This window comes from Melospiza melodia, chromosome 6, assembly GCF_035770615.1.
Source record: "Melospiza melodia melodia isolate bMelMel2 chromosome 6, bMelMel2.pri, whole genome shotgun sequence".
NCBI lineage: Eukaryota > Metazoa > Chordata > Aves > Passeriformes > Passerellidae > Melospiza > Melospiza melodia.
The window spans coordinates 60,446,182-60,459,401 of record NC_086199.1 but is presented as its reverse complement, the minus strand read 5'-3'; the positions used below and the strand labels follow the sequence as shown (position 1 = coordinate 60,459,401).

Sequence of the window (13,220 nt, the reverse complement as noted above, 5' to 3'; positions counted from 1 at the left end):
GCTCTAGATCAGAAACAGAGCAAATAGGAGACATAGTTTTGGGGTTTTTTCGTCAAATGAGGTGACTGACGATTTCCTCCAGAAGAACAGAGGAAGTGTTGCTCCTAGCCTTGTTTAAAGATTGAAAGAGATAAGGACAGAGCTTGAGTACCTACAGCTTTCCTAAACAGACATTGGGTGACTTCAGAGCTTGTTTTGAGGGAAGGGTTTGACCGGCAGGAAGCAGGCAGGAGCAGCTGAGAACAAGGCCAGGAAAGTAAGTTTCTTGAAAGGTGAAGATTTTGCTTTTATTACTGTTTGTGGATAGTCCCACTTCTGATCAACTGAGTGTCCTTTGGTTCTTTCTCAGAACATGAGGGTCATTTTTATTTAAAATGTGCCAATAATGTTTACAGTAGCTGCCTGAGGAGTTTTATGAAGAAGGATCTCCATGAGATTCCCTAAGAGCAGAGACCTTTAATCCAGCTGGCTCCCTGAAGAAAGTATTGGTATGTGTTCCAAAAATTAATTACTCTTCTGTATTTCAGTCCTGTCATACTCTCCTGGTGATGTAAAAGGGTTGTTACTGTGGCAAACATTATCTGTGTCATACTCTGCTGGCAATGGGGAATTCTTCTTGAGAAGATGGGTTTCCCTGGCTTTTGGGATCGTGACAGAAAGCTACAGGAGCAGGGGTGGCACAGCTGAGGTGAGGGTGGAGAATTGCTGTGCTCTAGCTTTTCTTAGCTACAAGGCTCTTATCTGGAAGTGGGAAGTAGAGCAGCCGTGAGGCTGCTGGAGGACAGATTTTCCCCAGCTGTCTTTTTCTTAAAAAAAAAAAAAAAAAAATGGCAAGGATTTTACATTCCTTTTTGCATCCTGGTTTTGCAGCAGCACTTTTGCCTGATAATTCTTGTGTTAAGCAATGATTACGATTAAATTAGGAGTAGGAATTCAAGTATTCAAAGATATTTACTTTCATTTGTGGAGGAGTTAAGAGCTGCTTGCTATCTGAAAATATCCATTGACTTTATATTCCTAGATTTTACTTCCCTAGTCAGCCAGCTAGAGAATATATCTCACTGGACCTGTTGTTTGTGAACAGAGAAGGGCTTGTGGGTGACGTTATGGTTGGAGGCATCTTGGGCACAGGAATCATGAAATGATACAGTTTTTGATTCCTAGAGAGTAAGAAAGGGGGGTCAGGAGAACTGCTACCTTGAACATCTTGAGGCAGACATTAGGAGCCTGGTTGACAGAGTCCCTTGACAGGGAGGCAATCCTGAAGGGTAAAGAAGTCAGGAAGGCTGGGCATTTTTCAATAAGGAAATCCTAAAGGCACAGGAAAAGGCTGTCCCTGTGTGCCAAAGAATGATCTGGTGAAAGGAGACCAGCCTGGCTGAACAGGGAACTTTGTCTGGAACTCAGGAAAAAACAGGGTGACTTTCACCTTTGGAAGAGGGGGTAGGCAGCTCAGGATGACGACAGGGATGTCATGAGATCAGGCAGGGTGAAAATTTAAAGGGCCAAAGGCCAACTAGAACTCAATCTGGCTATTGCCATAAAAGATAATAAAAATCTTTCTATAAATACATTAGCAACAAAAGTAGAGCTAAGTAGAATCTCCATCCTTTATTGGATGTAGGAGGGATATATGACAGAGGGTGACGAAAAGGCTGAGCTATGGAACACCTTTCTTGTCATAGTCTTTCATAGTCAGTCCAGTTTTATTCTGGTACTCAGTCCCCTGAGCTGAAAGACAGAGATGGGGAGCAGAATTAATCTCCCATAATCCAAAGGGAAATGGTCCGTGAGCATTAAGACAGAAGTTTTCAGGCCAGAGGGGTCCGCCCAAGGGTACTGAGGGAGCTCATGGAATGGCTTACCAAGGCACTTTCCATCCTTTATCAGCAGAACTGGTGCACTGGGGAGGTTGGCAAATGTGACACTGAGTTACAAGAGTGGCCAGAAGGAGGATCTGGGGAACTTCAGGCCTGTCAGCCTGACCTTGGTACCTGGGAAGGTCACTGAGCAGATTGTCCTGAGTGCCATTATGTGGCTCATGAAGGACAACCAGGGGATCAGGCCCAGCCAGCAGAGATTTAGGAAACACAGGTCCTGCTTGGCCAACCTGATCTCCTTCTATACCAAGGTGACCCACTTAATGGATGAGAGAAAGGTTTTCCACAGCATTCTTCTAGAGAAATTGTGTGCTCATAGCCTGGAAAAGTGCACTGTTCATTGGGTAAAACACTGTCTGGATGGCTGAGCCCAGAGACTGGAGGTGAGTGGATTCCATCCAGCTGGCAGCCGGTGCCAGTGGTGCTCCCCAGGGCTCAGTGCTGGGCTTAGTCCTGTTCAAAATCTTGATCAATTTTGTGGATGAGGGGATGGAGCAGCCTCAGTCAGCTGCAGACACACCAGGCTGATCTGCTGCAGGGCAGGAAGGCTCTGCAGAGGGATCTGGGCAGGCCGGAGCGATGGCTGAGGCCCGGCTGTGTGAGGGTCAGCCAGGCCAAGGGCCGGGGCCTGGCCTTGGGCACAACAGCCCCAGACAGGGCCACAGGCTGGGGCACAGGGGCTGGGACCCTGCTGGGCAGAAACGACCTGGGGGTGCTGCTGACAGCAGCTGAACATGAGCCAGCAGTGCCCAGGGGGCCAAGAAGGCCAAGGGCACCCTGGCCTGGATCAGCCATAGTGCGGCCAGCAGGACCAGGCAGGGATTGTCCCCCTGTACTGGTGAGGCCACACCTTGAATCCTGTGTCCAGTTCTGGGCCCCTCACTGCAGGAAAGACATTGAGGGGCTGGAGAGAGTCCAGAGAAGGGAAATGGGGCTGGTGGAGGGTCTGGGGCACAGGTCCTGTGAGGAGAGGCTGAGGGAGCTGGGGATGTTCAGCCTGGAGAAGAGGAGGCTCAGGGGAGACCTCACCGCTCTCTGCAACTGCCTGGAAGGAGGCTGGAGCCAGGTGGGTGTTGATCTTCTCCCAGCAAGAAATAATAGGACAGAAGGAAATAGCCTCAAGTTGCAGCTGGAGATGTTTAGATTGAATATCAGGAAACATTTCTTCACCAAAAGGGTTGTCCAGCATTGGAACAGGCTGTCCAGGGAAGTGGTCAGGTTGCCATCCCCAGGGTTATTTAAAAGTTGTGTGGGTGTGTCACTTTGGAACATGGTTTAGTGGGGGACTTGCAGTGCTGGGTTAGAGGTTGGACTTGATGACCTTAAAGACCTTTTTCAACCTAAAGAATTGTGTAATTCAATGATTTCTCTTTGAGATGTTGCATGGAAAGGAAGTACTTACAGTTAAATTCCCAGCTCTCTTGAGTCTCTTGAAGTCAAATTCCACTTGTGTTAGCAAGTTGTTTCTGTTTTAGTTGCCTGGATAGTGTTTACTCTGCATTAATATTCATTGCCCACTCATCAATTGCATCAGTATAAATTACTGTATTCTTTTATGCTGGACTGCATGGAAACTCTGCTGTGCTTCTTCACTTATTAAGAGAGGGTCAGAGCATAACAGCAAATCAGGTAGTAAAGGAACTTCACACTGAGACAAATAAACTTTTCTTGAGTTGGTACATGACTATAGTGATTTCTGAGTTCCTGACAATTTAGAATTAGCAATAAGCTTCATGCTGTCCCTCTGGAAAGCGATCATAATGTCTATCAGCTACTTTTTACCATTCTTTAAAACTAGTTTATGGGAGTAATTGGGGAAGATTGTAAAACAAAATGCTTTGCTCAGGACATCATTCAGCAAAGTAACAATTATACTTCTGTGCCAGACAATCTTTGGCTACAGAAATCAATTTTACAGGCTACAGAGCCTCATACAGGATTAAGAAATGTGAATCCCATGGGTGGGGACTCATTTTTCTTGTTGTTTAATCAGGTCCTCAAAGTGAAAGGGATATAACTATATTACATTAGAAAAAGAATTATGTAGAAGATATATTAAACCACAGACAAAGGATGACAAAATGATGAAATGATGACTTGGAGAATGTGAAAGGAAGTTTAGCAGAGAGAAGAACAGCATAGAAAATATGGGTTTAAGCCTTTGGAAATGAGCAATGATATGTTGACATAGGCACCATTGGTTTTCACATGAGAGTGACAAGAATCCTAGATTGGTAGGTTTGGGAGTGTTTTCTTCTGGAGAGTAATGAAAATTAATTTTTCCCATGCAGACTATCTGAAAAAAAGAAAGTAATTTGACTAAATAGCTCTATTTTCATACCAAGTACTTACTCTTTGCATTAATACCTCGCATCAGGTTTTGTGTCACAACCTCAGTGAAGTTACCTATAGTCTGTGACATTCCTGGTTCTTTTGCAATAAAGAACTGTTTTGTAATCTCCTCGGCTGCCCAACATGGAGCTCGGGTTGATGGGAATTGGAGAAAAACTTCACAGAATAAAATGTGACAGTCTGTAACATACACAAGTCGCAAGCAACGTAGAGCAATAACAAGTAAATGTTAACAAACAGAGCGAAAGAGAGAAAGAGAAAAAAGAGAGAAATGTGAACATGTAAAAGAATTAAGATTCCTATAACAACTTCATTTTAGTTACCCCAATATTCTAAGGCCATTAAAATCAATATCTACGTTTGTTTATTATAGTTTCTTGGTTTTTATATTACTGCATATTTTGAAAATTCTGAGTACTGAAGGACTTTACACTGCATGAGAGCAGAATTTAGTATGCTACATGAATTATGCAGAATTCTTCCAACCCAACCTACCTCTTCAACATTTACTCACCACCAGGGTCCCTCCAGGAAGCCGTGTCCCCAGGAAAGGCACTCCAGTGACGGTGGTGACCGTCTCTCCCAGTACTAACTCGGCCAACATAGTAACGTCACTCCCAGAGAATATCACCCTTGACAGGTACTACTTCTTGAAGTGAGGTGACAGTATGTTGGCTGCCTACCTACTGGTACTGCTAGAGAAGTACAGGAGCTCTAGGAAAGTCGATCCAGTGCATCTTGCTATTTACAGGCATTATTGGATATGTGCTTAATGCAGTGCTGAGAACAGTTGCTTCTGGAAATCCTGCATTGCAAAGAGCTCTGGAAGATCCTTCCTAGTTTCATCCTGATCCTCTCGTGGGTTTACTTATACCTACCCCGAACACCTGAGAATCTCACTAACACCCAGGGGATCATTGACGGGTTACAGGAAAATGCAGTCAGGTGAGTAATGTTACCACCTTATATTGCTGCTCTGACTGAGGAATACAGTATGATGATCTATACAGTATGGAAGGTGTCTGAGACATGGAACGTGGATGAATGGATACAAAGAACTATGACAGCAGGAATGGTAGAGTGCTTGGTATTCCGGCTTTGTGCTTAAAAACAGACAAGCAAGTCAACAAAAGGCTCAGAGAAAATATCCAGCAAGTATAGTCCAAGAGGGATACAAGCAAGTGGACTGGGCACAGAACTTGGACCTCATACCCTACACCTCCTTGCCCCTGGCCTTTTGTAGTAACAGGTAAGCGATCTGGTGTGTTTAATTGTACTGCAGCAGAAATGTACTTGTTGCACAGAGGTGCCTTTTCTTGTATCTGTCCTGCAAACACCAACCATACTCAGTACAGCAGAAGGAAGAGATGCCAAGATTATCTTTTTCATATTCCAGGAATGCATTCTGCACTGGCTGGCATGGGAACCATGTGCTTGAGAAAGAGGATTTACCATATTAATATCTGCTTTGTGCTGGAGGATTGGCACAGGTTGGCCTTATTTGGCTGAAGTGCTTGTATCTGTGTTTTCCCATGACTCCAAGTGCCTTGTGCTCATTAGGTTATTAAGGCATGAAAACTCCTAAAATTTATTATTTAGTTCTGCATTTGTTTTTTAGCTTAGTGCAGTCCTTTCCCTAACCACTCTCAGCCCTGGCTGAGGTCTACAGGGTTTGTATGGTGAGATTTTCTAATTTTATAAGTTTTTTTTCACATCTCACCTAGTGCCAGAAAAAAGCATGAAACATTAAGCACTGTGCTTGGACACAGAGCTCCTCCTCTTTGTTTTTAAATTACTTGACATAGAGGATGTTATTTTTTACTCACATTCTAAAGTCAACAGTAGTACAAGTGACACCCACCGGTTTTATCTCTTCAGGAAGTGACAGATGAATAATTGCACAACAAGGTATTACATTATATTAGTTATAGATCCTGCTTTACATGTGACCCTCAGCTGTGAGGTTGCAGGAATGCCACACGAGGCAGGGGGCAAGGAATAGATCCAAAGTGCTTCCACAGAACTGTAGGCACTTAACTGACAATATTGAATTAGAGCTGCAGTCACCTGTGATCTCTTATGGAGAAAGACACCCTCAGAGGACAGCTCGGGTCATAAATGAGTGGATTACTCTTGGAGGCTGCCTGGTTCTTCTTCTAATATAAGGGGGGCCACAGACAAATTAAAATTAAGTTAGATGAGAAGAACTGAGTGTTATTCCTTTTGTTTTGAGCTGTTAGCAATTTCTCCATTAGATCCCAAACACTCCATCATCAGTGATATCAAGATGTGATCATTACCTCATTTGCTATTTTGGAGTGAGGAGGTTTGGATTTTAAAGACTAGGAAGGCTAAGTATAGTGAGGAAAGAAAAAACACCTCCCTATTACCTTTTCCACTGCCTTTTTAGTACTTTTTATGTCTAACACCTTTAAACACCTGAACTTTTTAAGCTGAAACAGACCTAAGCTTTTAGCAATTACTTTGCCATCTACTGTCCATCTTACAGAGAGGGGCAAAGGTTTTATGGCACTAAAATTAGATGAGACTTCTTTTATAGTGTTCAGAGACACTTGATCAGAGAATTTGCTTCCTGGAGGTTTGAAGGACCACCACAGTAACTACATACCTATGGCTTTAACAATGCTTTGTTCTCCATAAAAGCCACCGAGGTTCACAAGCTGCAGTGAAATGTTAGGCAGCAGAATGGGCCTCTGACAAGAGCTGCCTAGAGTTCCCAGCTCCCACTGAGCACTGGCACTAGAATTACAGTGCTCAGCACACTTCTGACGTTAGAGGCAGTGTGTTGCACAAGGAATAAGGGTTATTTAGGTTATGATGACAGAAGAGATGAAAAATGAAGCCCTGAGAAAAGAGCAGCTCCTTCAGAAAGCATGAGTGATAAAGCTGGAATGGGTAATTCCACACGATTTCTTTAAAAGGAGATCAGCTCTCTCTCAGGAAATTGCATTGAAATAATGGGTTCCTAACATCACAGTTTGTTCCAGTTCATCTGACCATGGAGTACACTGGAGTCAGTGCAACTTTGTAGCTCCCTTCTCTCAGTGTTAGACTTGGATTACTTTAACTATTCAGACATCAGGATAGTCCAGGAATGGGTTATTGAAAATTGACTTTGGGGCAGAGAAGTAGAATGTTTTTCTGAAGCTGAAGTCTGTGTTAGTAATGACAGATATTACCCCTCTCCTCTTAGCTGCCTCAGTTATAGTAATTTTTTTGTGTATTTTACAGCCGTCCACTGAATAGAGAATTTTGCCACAAGTACACTGTGAAAGAGCCTGCACAAGGATATATTTGGAGTATAGCTTAAGTGAAGATGCATGCAGAGTGGATAAGAGAGGTGAGAAATTCTTAATTTGGCCATGGTTAAGTCAATATAAACCTTTTTTGTGCTGGTGTTGTAAATATATATATGAAAAGAATAAAAGGGTGGGGTAGATCTCTGAACAAATCCCAAATAACCTATCTCCTTGGCTTATGTATTATGAATGCATTCTTTAGACCATTGCTATGTGGCACCAGACAGTACCGTAGGCATCAAATGAAGTTATGAATTCTTGAATTCTTGTTTGAAATTTCTTTTACATATTGGAAAGTTACATTCACTGCTTCATCCAGTGACAACTCTGAGAAGTCACCATGCAGTCAACTGGTCCAGCAGGTGACACACAGCTCATGTAAGAGAAGGGCTGAGGAGCTGGGCAACACTTTAAAAACAAAACTGAGAGCTTTTAATAGTTGCTTTGCAATTTTTGAGATCTTAAAATGTTTCACTATGTACTGAATTAAATTATTATACCTGTTTGGGACAAAAGTCATGTTTAAGTGGTTGGAACCGTATTTCTCTGGTTTTTGGGGTTTTTTTTGGTTGTTTTTTTTTTTTTTTTTCTTATTTTTTCCTTTTTTTTTTTTTTTGTTTTGGTTTTTTTTTTTTTTTTTTTTTTTTTTACTTCTGTAATGATACTGACTGTTTAGAATACTCAAGCCTTGAGATAAAAGACAGTCCAGCATAGTGTTGTCAACCATAGACTATGGTTGACTGATGCTTTTTTAGTTGTATTCAACTAGTGACTTTGCCACAGACCTTTCAAGTAATCTTCCTCAATTAAATTAAGCCCTGTGTCAACTGAAAATATTGGAGATTATTTCAATTTTATCTTTGCTGTCCACTTAGCCTGTTGGGTATTTGATTGCAGTATAGTGGTTGTCCTGTATAAAATGATGCCAAAATGAAGCCCTGATCTTGAACAGGGCCTGTAAACAGCATTGCATTATGACAACATTAATCCTTTGACATGGAGATGTTAGAATTTGGTGGGTGTATGTTAAGTGAGGGGAGACACTGTTCTCTCTAGTTTGAGATATTCCCGGGTAAAAGAGTTTTGGTCAAATTGGTCAGGTGAAATCTGCTGCTCTGTATCAGGCCCAGTTTCACCAGGCACTCTTTAAGCAGATAATGATTTGTATAGAGGAAATTTCTCCTTTCTTAATGCTGCTGGCGAAGGTCTGACTGCAGCTCTAGCTCTGCCATCCTCTACTCTGAAATGCCTTTCCTCCCTTTTGCTGCTTTCCCAGCCACCCACTGGTGGGATCAGACAGGATGGAAAACACGAAGAGCTGCTGCAGAAAGGGGAGGTAAGGTAGAATGAAACTAACATTCTTGAACTCTGACAGATTAAAATCAAGTGCTGTTAATTAAAGATACCCTCCTGCCAGGTGTAGATTAGCCCAGGACTGAGCTGCTGAGAGTGTTGGGGGCAATAAAAAGATTTAATTCAAACCTGCCAGTCTTTAAATTCAAAGCATCTTTGCTTTGGCTGCAAATGACCACAGCAGCTTTGGCAGCAGCTGTGCAGCCTGTGGGCAAAACTCTGCTGTTTGCATGCCTGTGCCAAGAAAGTGCTCCTTATCCTGGGAGGAAGCACGGGGCAGAGCTGTGCTGAGCTCTCTGCAGAGCCCCCTTGGCCCTGAGGGCATGGACCGGGAACAGATGTGAAGTGCTGACTCGAAGAACGAGGGAGAGAGTTCATGTGTAGAACTGCTTCATGCTCAGCCCTGTTTGGTGATGTGTCTAATCACTCCACTACCAATAATGTATAGAATTAATAGCTTCATGTGATGTCCTTTACACCTGAGCAACTAAGCAGGCTTTTTGTTTTTTAATAACATATTGGATAAAAATCACACGATCTTATGTGACCTAGACACTGTCACACTGAACCTTTACAGTTAAAAATTACAAGAAATATGCTGGACAACTTGGACACTATTTTAGAAAAGTTAGGCACCCATTCTGTGTTCCTAATGCCATATTAACTATAATATTAACTATAATTAGTTGTTTACAATTAGATGATGTTAACCAATCTAAAGATTTTCACTGCTTCCAAATCCCTGTTTTCATATAGTGCTGGTTATGGTTTCAAAAACAAGTCAGTTCCTGTGAATGTTTCATGTTACAGAAATGAAACTTAACATCCGAGGCAATGCAGATCTTGTCTTAACAGTTTGGTCCTGATGTTAGTATTTTTTGCTTTTCTCCTGCACACATATAGATCTTTCCCTATTTGGAAACTTAAAGATGCAGGCAATATTTTTTTGCTGCTAGTGGTGCATAATAATTATCAGAAACAGAACTCCAGCTACAGTGTTACAATTTTGTTAGCTGAAGTGTAAGTGTGCTTTGTTGCTTCTTAAAATATATATATGCTTGTATATGTATATAAAAATAGTCTCTCTTAATTATTGCAGAAATAGATAAGTTGCTGCTACTATCAATACTTCATGGATATTGTGGTAACAGCTGAGTTTAGAGCACTGATGGTGGTAAAACAGTTCCACATTGAACCAAAATTACATATATTCTCAGGATACCAGGGTGGAATTGTACTGAACTTGTAGAGTTCCTGGTCCTCCAGTTCCCAGAGAGGACCAGGGTAGGTAATGGAAGGAACTTTATAAAGCCAGGGATTTCTGAGCTGATTTCACTCTGTAGCTGACTGCTAAAGTACCTCAGAGTCTGGCATTTCTTGCACCCTATCATGGAGCAGTTGGCACATTGCTCATGGTAGGAGACACACAATACTGCTGTGCCCTCTTTCCCTCTTGATCCATGATACCACAAATCATCTGCTTTATGAGGAAGTTTGCTGCTTGAACATGAGCAGTGATAAGCATTTGCAACCTGAGGGGAATGGATGACAGAACCATCGCTTGTGTGCGCCAAGGGTACAATTGGTACAGTCTATCAGTCACGTGAATTGTGATTGGCCTGTTGCAATGGAAATAGCCTTTAACAAAAACAAAATGAAAGCTATTTACCTTTTGAATGGATTTTACATACTTGCACAGAAGGGAAAAGAAATAGGAAAGGAAGAGAAAAGAGAATAGGAAAGAAGAGAAACATTCCCACCAGCTCTTCCCCTCCAAAATTAGCATTGGCATTGGTGAAGTCACACACAAAGGAAAGTCTCACTTTCTTTGTGCTTCTCACAATGACATCAACATGCATGGCTATGAGATGATGAGAAAATATCTCACTCACAATGAGTAACAAATCAGAATTTTCTTCAAAGCAAAAAATGATAACACAAGACCATCATAGGTATATGCTAGCTTTCCAAAACACCTGTTTTGAACTCTATATCTGTTGAGATCACTTGGCTGGCGATCTGTCCTTTCTAATATAATGGAGGGGGACATTCTGAAAAGGCTAAAGAATGTCTACTATGCAACTTGGCTGGAATATCTGCCAAAAAATGAAGTTGGCATTGTTTTCAACGTGGTTATCTACTTTCAAATTACTCCATAGAATAGATAGTGATATTCCATGGGTAGAGGTAGATTATGGGGTTTAAAAAATCAAATTGGAGCCCCGTAATTTTGTGTGCTATAGGAGTCTCATAGAACTGAGATATTCCCATAATTAACCACTAGCCATGGGATATTATAATATATTCCATGGTGACTAGTATTCTTTCCATTTCCCTCCCCACTCCCAGTAGAATTAGAATGGTTAATTTAACTCTGGTTTCACCTATTGCTAACATGAATCAGTACAATTAAAAATAAGAATGAGGCAATCACTGTTTAGGCCAAACCAGTCGGTAATGACCAGTCAGACCTTTTCCAGTTGGCCTTTGCTGCTAGAAGGTTGAAAGAGCTGTAGCTCACCAACCCATACTTGCAAAAGGAGTATGTTTTAGAAAATGTGGTTCAAAACTCGTCATAGTTCTAAATGCTAAATTCTAGTGGAATATTATAGAATAGATTGATTTGCATGCCATGGAATAAACATCCTTACATCTAGTCTTGTCTCAGAGTGAGTCATTTTGCATTAGTGTCAAGAATTTGAGCTGTTGTTCTACTTTGCAGTTAATCATCAGAAAGAGACTGGATTGTCTCATGAATATGCATGATGGTATAGTTGTCCCTTCAACTTACTAGGCACCTAGTTTCTGTAATGAGATGTACAATATCTGCCATTTAAAACAGCTGAAAGATCCCAAATGGGAACAAATGAGAAAGCATCTGGCTGTTTCGAATTCCAGCCCTGTTTTGTCAGAAAGCTCTGTAATTGCTGAGTACTTGGCTCCTACTCTGCTCTATGAAGCATTCAGCTCTCAGGAGCCTCTGAGATGCATTACACAGTCCAGCAACACAGCTGTAGAACTCTCAAAATTCTTCCACTAGATGTAACAGCTTTCCAAAATATCTTGAGACTTGTATGCCCTTAACCAGGACCAAAGTTTGGGCTCCTAGAGCATGCTCTCATCCTTAGTTTTGCTGATCAGCCTCCACTGTACCATTTGTCCCTGCAACCTAGACTTCACACATATTATTCACTGTGTGATGGTGGGACTAGAATGGATAAATGTGCTACCCATTGCTCTAAGAAAGCAGTCTGGCTGAATCTTAAATCACTACGCGGGATGGAGGTTAACGGTCAGATGGACATTCCTCTAAGAGGTTTCCTACCTGCTCTGTTAATTTCTAAAATTTCTTCTTGGGCCAGTGGGCAAGTGTCGCTCTGAGTACTGTGGTGTGGAGAGTTTACGACAGATTTACAATAATTGGGGGATCCCAGCTGGGGTGGCCTCGGGATATGCTTCTTTTTTTTCTTTGGTAGCTTCTGCTTAGCCATAGCTAAGGAGTAATACATTCCGAAATTGTTCACAATGACAGGGACAGGCATGGCAATGGTCAGCACACCAGCGAGAGCGCAGAGGGCCCCCACCAGCATGCCTGACCAAGTCTGAGGATACATGTCTCCGTAGCCCAGGGTCGTCATGGTGACAACAGCCCACCAAAAGCCGATGGGGATATTTTTAAAGTGTGTGTGTTCACTGGCACTAGGGTCATTTGGTTTAGCACCTATTCTCTCGGCATAATAGATCATCGTGGCAAAGATTAAGACGCCCAATGCCAAAAATATGATGAGCAGCAAGAATTCGTTTGTGCTGGCACGGAGGGTGTGTCCCAAGACCCGCAACCCGACGAAGTGGCGGGTCAGCTTGAAAATTCGCAGGATTCGCACGAAACGGACTACGCGGAGGAAGCCCAGGACATCCTTAGCAGCTTTGGAAGACAGGCCACTGAGTCCAACCTCTAGATAGAAAGGCAGTATGGCCACAAAGTCAATGATGTTCAAAGAGTTTTTGATAAATTCCACCTTGTTTGGGCAGAAAGTGACTCTCATCAAGAACTCAAATGTAAACCAGACCACACAGACACCTTCGATGTAGGTGAGAAAGGCTTCCGTCTCTGCTTCCCTGTAGTGCCGCACCTGGGTGTCATTCCCGATGAATTCAGTTTCTGTCTTGTTCACAATGGGGTTAAATCTCTCATGGGTCTCGAGGCAGAAGGTGGTAATGGAGACCAGAATGAAGAACAGGGAGGCAAATGCCACATACTGTGGAAAGAAAGATATGAGAAAAATGTTAAACCGTAGGTTAAGTACGGGGGCTT

General features: G+C 42.3%; 1 protein-coding gene across 6 annotated transcripts in view; it reads right to left on the bottom strand.

The window, feature by feature from the left end:
* Positions 1-13,220, bottom strand: part of KCNC1 (potassium voltage-gated channel subfamily C member 1) — a 122,890-nt gene that overhangs the window by 25,973 nt on the left and 83,697 nt on the right. For all 6 annotated transcript variants that reach the window (XM_063158579.1, XM_063158575.1, XM_063158576.1 and 3 more), the window contains exon 2: positions 12,231-13,164. In XM_063158579.1, coding sequence (XP_063014649.1) covers positions 12,231-13,164 — 934 coding nt within the window. The remainder of the gene's footprint in view (positions 1-12,230; positions 13,165-13,220) is intronic.